Source organism: Austrofundulus limnaeus, unplaced genomic scaffold (assembly GCF_001266775.1).
Source record: "Austrofundulus limnaeus strain Quisiro unplaced genomic scaffold, Austrofundulus_limnaeus-1.0 Scaffold398, whole genome shotgun sequence".
NCBI lineage: Eukaryota > Metazoa > Chordata > Actinopteri > Cyprinodontiformes > Rivulidae > Austrofundulus > Austrofundulus limnaeus.
The window spans coordinates 394,597-398,663 of NW_013952800.1; the positions used below are offsets into that span (position 1 = coordinate 394,597).

The 4,067-nt window shown below is 41.3% G+C and overlaps 1 protein-coding gene across 1 annotated transcript in view; it reads right to left on the reverse strand.

Annotated features, from left to right (window-relative positions):
• Nucleotides 1-4,067, reverse strand: part of cwc27 (CWC27 spliceosome associated cyclophilin) — a 78,675-nt gene that overhangs the window by 16,581 nt on the left and 58,027 nt on the right. Inside the window, exons 10-11 of the mRNA XM_014023946.1 lie at nt 2,439-2,548; nt 2,238-2,341 (exon numbers count right to left, since the gene is read on the reverse strand). Of these exons, the coding sequence (XP_013879400.1) occupies nt 2,238-2,341; nt 2,439-2,548 (214 nt within the window). The remainder of the gene's footprint in view (nt 1-2,237; nt 2,342-2,438; nt 2,549-4,067) is intronic.

Below are 4,067 nucleotides of genomic sequence, written 5' to 3' on the forward strand. Positions count from 1 at the left end.
CTGCAGAGTTCTGGCCATTAGAATTAGCTCGTCTGTGTTGGGACATTCTTTTGAACAGTGGTTGCTAAGTCACCTGTGAACGATAGCCATGTGATGTGAGTATCAGTCACCTGGAGGCAGGACTCAAAAGCCTGAATTTTGCCTGAAACTCTCAGACTGAAGAAGTCTCTTAGAAGAGAGACGAAACGTTTCATTAAAGAAGAACCCATCCAGAGGACCTATGCAATTTTTTTTCCTTCTGTTTGTGATGTGGGTGGAGAAAAGGCTTCCTCTGCATCACTCTCCCATACAGCATCTCCTTGTGTAAACTGTGCTGAATAGTTGAACGATGCACAGTGACTCCATCAGCAGCAAGATGGTGTAGGTCTTTGGTGATGGTCTGTGGGTTGACTCTGACTGTTCTCAACATCCTTCACTTCTGTTTATTAGAGATTTGTCTTGGTCTGCCACTTGGAGCCTACACTTGAACTGTGCCTGTGGTTCTCCATTTTCTCACATTGGGCCTCATGCAAGAACCGTTTGTACCAACAGATTTGTTCTTAAGTTGTACGTGTGAGTGATTTAGGAGAATTTGTGGTATAGTATTCACTAATTTTCAACCAAAGAGTCGTTTGTGAAGTGTTTTGACAGCTGGAGCAGCTTCAGAGGGAGTTTTCCACCTCCGTTTGTTTGCTGCTCACCTGAGTGTCTCCTGCAAAGTTCCAGACGCAAAAAGCGAAAAAGGGGATCCAGAGCTGGCGTCCAGGTGCGTTTAAGACTGTACCGTAGACTCGCTGGGAAGTGGGGAGTTTCTCGCTGTCTTCGGCGTCTACCTGCGTCATCCAACTGGGAGTCTGACACGTCACCTGAAGCCTGGCCAGCGCAGACCACCGCCTGCCCGTTAACCACCACAAATTGGCTAACTTTCAACGATGGATGTCGTCATATTATTCACCAGAGATCTACTCGTCAAAATATCCATCTGATGTGCGCTGTTTAACCTACGTGCCGCTATCAGCTGATGTGAGATCTGCGGAACTGTCATCGCTGCGCATGGGCCTCCTCAACGCGCACTCCATCAACAAGTCTTTTGCCTTGAATGAACTTGTTATGAAGGAGTCCCTGGACTTTTTGTTTTTAACTGAAACATGGCAGCAAAGACTGGAGTATATTCATCTGCGGGAACTCTGTCCRGGTAACTTTTCTGTCCTCGCAACACCTCGGGAAGCGCGCAGAGGCGGTGGATTAGCAGCCGTGTTTAAAGATGGTTACTCCTGCAGACTTGTTAATTCAGTCTCATTCTCTGCATTTGAGCTTCAAATAATCAAAGTAGGCTCTTTGAAAACTTTTTACTGTATTTTAATTTACCGTCCTCCAGGTGCAGCCAGTGTGTTTTTATCTGAATTTACTGAGCTTCTTTCTCCATTATTAAGCTGGAGAATGTTTTAATATTGGGTGATTTTAATCTACATATTGATGATGTTTCCTGTAAGGCAGCTGCTGACTTGATCTCCATCATGGACTCATTTCATTTTACTCAGCATGTGTGTGTGCCTACTCATCAAAAGGCCATACATTGGACCTTGTTTTCTCCTTAGGCCTTAATATAGAGGATGTTTGTGTGGAGGATATATTTTTAAGTGATCATAATTGTATATATTTTAATGTGTCTTTTAGTCCTGATCCAGCTCCACCTAGACTTATGATCCAAAGACGGATCATAAATGAGCACACTCCTGAAGTCTTTACTTCCCTTTTTGATTCTGCCTCTTTAGGTTATAACATCATTAATGTGGACTCATATGTTTCACGTTTTAATGCTCATTTTATAAATATTTTAAACACTATAGCACCTGTAAAACAGAGCACTGTGCAGCGCACAAACTGTCCTTGGATTAATAAGGAAATCCTTAGCTTGAGGAGAGTTTGCCGTWAGACTGAGTGTCAGTGGAAAAGAACCAAGCTGGAAGTTCACAGGCTCTATCTTAAAGAACTGATCANCCCCCTTTCTGTGTATATGCTTACCAATCACACATACAACAGTTTGGGTCAAACTACAATCATTTTAAAGAGACAGTATGATATTTTGTTAATTCCTATTCAGCAACTCTTCCTGGCATGGAAACTAGACCTGGGTTTGACGAGCACAGCATTATCCATTTCAGCATGTTTTTTCCCCAATGCTGATCTGCCACTGTCAACATGGAAAAAAAAAACGTTTTCAGAGAGAATTTAAGTGTAAACAGGGCCTTACTGACCATCCTGTGTCTTCATCCTCTGCCAGCTCCTCCACATCCCCCTCTGGATTCTCAGTAATGGCTGATGACAGCTTGGACTTAAAGTTATTGAGCAGGGCCATCGTCTGCCATGTCAGACAACAACAAAACAGTTGCATTAGCTTTTACACAATCACAATTACGCTGTTAAAAGTAATGCATTTGAGTAAATAGCTTTTTAACCTGTTCTTCTCTGTTGGAGCCTTTTTTCAGCTTTGTTTTCCTGAGCTCTTCATACTTCTTTCTTCCTTCTAGGTACTCAGCAACAGCCTCGTTGGTTGGCTTTTTCTCTGCTTCAGAAAGATGAGACAGACATCAAACTATATTCAAGATGTAAAGCTTGACTCATGTCCAAAGTAGCTATCAGAGGAATAAACTAATTGTTGACCACGAGTCCAATACATTTGAACTAATTAAGTGTAAAGAGAAATGAGCTCAAAAGAAATGTTAACGTTGCTGCCAGTGGCTTTTTATGGTCACCATGATAACAATGCACCATTGTCTGTCACTTTCTGACTTAGTTTTGTCATCAAGACCACCTAACCCAAGACCAAGTCAAGACCAAGACCAACTAGTGTCCTAAAACATGCTGTTCACAAGTATCTAACCCCACTGTCTGAAAGTGAAGCACTACAGAATTTATAAGTCACTGCATGCTTTCTCCTGGATGTTGTTTTCCAAATATTTTTTTGATTTATGCAGCAGAAATGTATTACTGAAGATTTTGCAAACATCTTCTCCAGTTCCCAGATAGATACATGTCACTTTGTACAGATTGTCCATAAATTTTGCAGATTTCCCCCCATTCTGTAGGTATAAGGACATATAGAGACATCTTGCATATATTTTCAAAAACTTAGCTTCAAATACAGTGGGGTGTGAAAGTTTCGGCACCCTTGTTAATTTTCCTGATTTACCTTTATAAACTATTGATTGTTTGTATTAAAAACATCAGTTAAATATATCATATAGGGGACAAACACAGTGATATTTGAGAAGTGAAATGAAGTTTATATGATTTACAGAAAGTGTGCAATAATTGGTTAAACTAAATTAGGCAGGTGCATAAATTTGGGCACAAAAAAAAAACCTTAACTCAGTATTTAGTAGCTCCTCCATTCGCAGAAATAACAGCCTCTAAACTCTTCCTACAGCTTCTAATGAGAGTCTGGATTGTGGCTGAAGGTATTTTAGACCGTTCTTCTTTACAAAACATCTCTAGTTCATTCAGGTTTGATGGTTTCTGAGCATGGACAGCTCTCTTTAAGTGACACCACAGATTTTCAATAATATTCAGGTCTGGGGACTGAGATGACCATTCCAGAACGTCCTACTTGTTCCTCTGCATGAAGGCCTTAGTAGATTCTGAGCAGTGTTTAGGGTGGTTGTCTTGTTGGAAGATGCAGCCCCGGCTTCAGCAGCTTTAGCTTTGTCAATGATTCCTGGACATTGGTCTCCAGAATCTGCTGATATTGATTGGAATCCATGCGTCCCTCAACTTTAATAAGATTCCCAGTCCCTGTACTGGCCCCACAGCCCCACAGCATGATGGAACCGCCCCCACATTTTACTGTAGGTAGCAGGTGTTTTTCTTGGAGTTCTGTGTTCTTTTTTCTCCATGCATAACGGCCCTTGTTCTTCCCAAATAACTCTATTTTAGTTTCATCAGTCACCTTATTCGAAAATGAAGCTGGCTTGTCCAAATGTGCTTTAGCAAACCTCAAGCAGCTCTGTTTGCATCTCAGTAATCCAGGTAAAAAATCAAAAGGAAAAAAAATTGTATAGGTCCTCTGGACGGGTTCTTCTTTAATG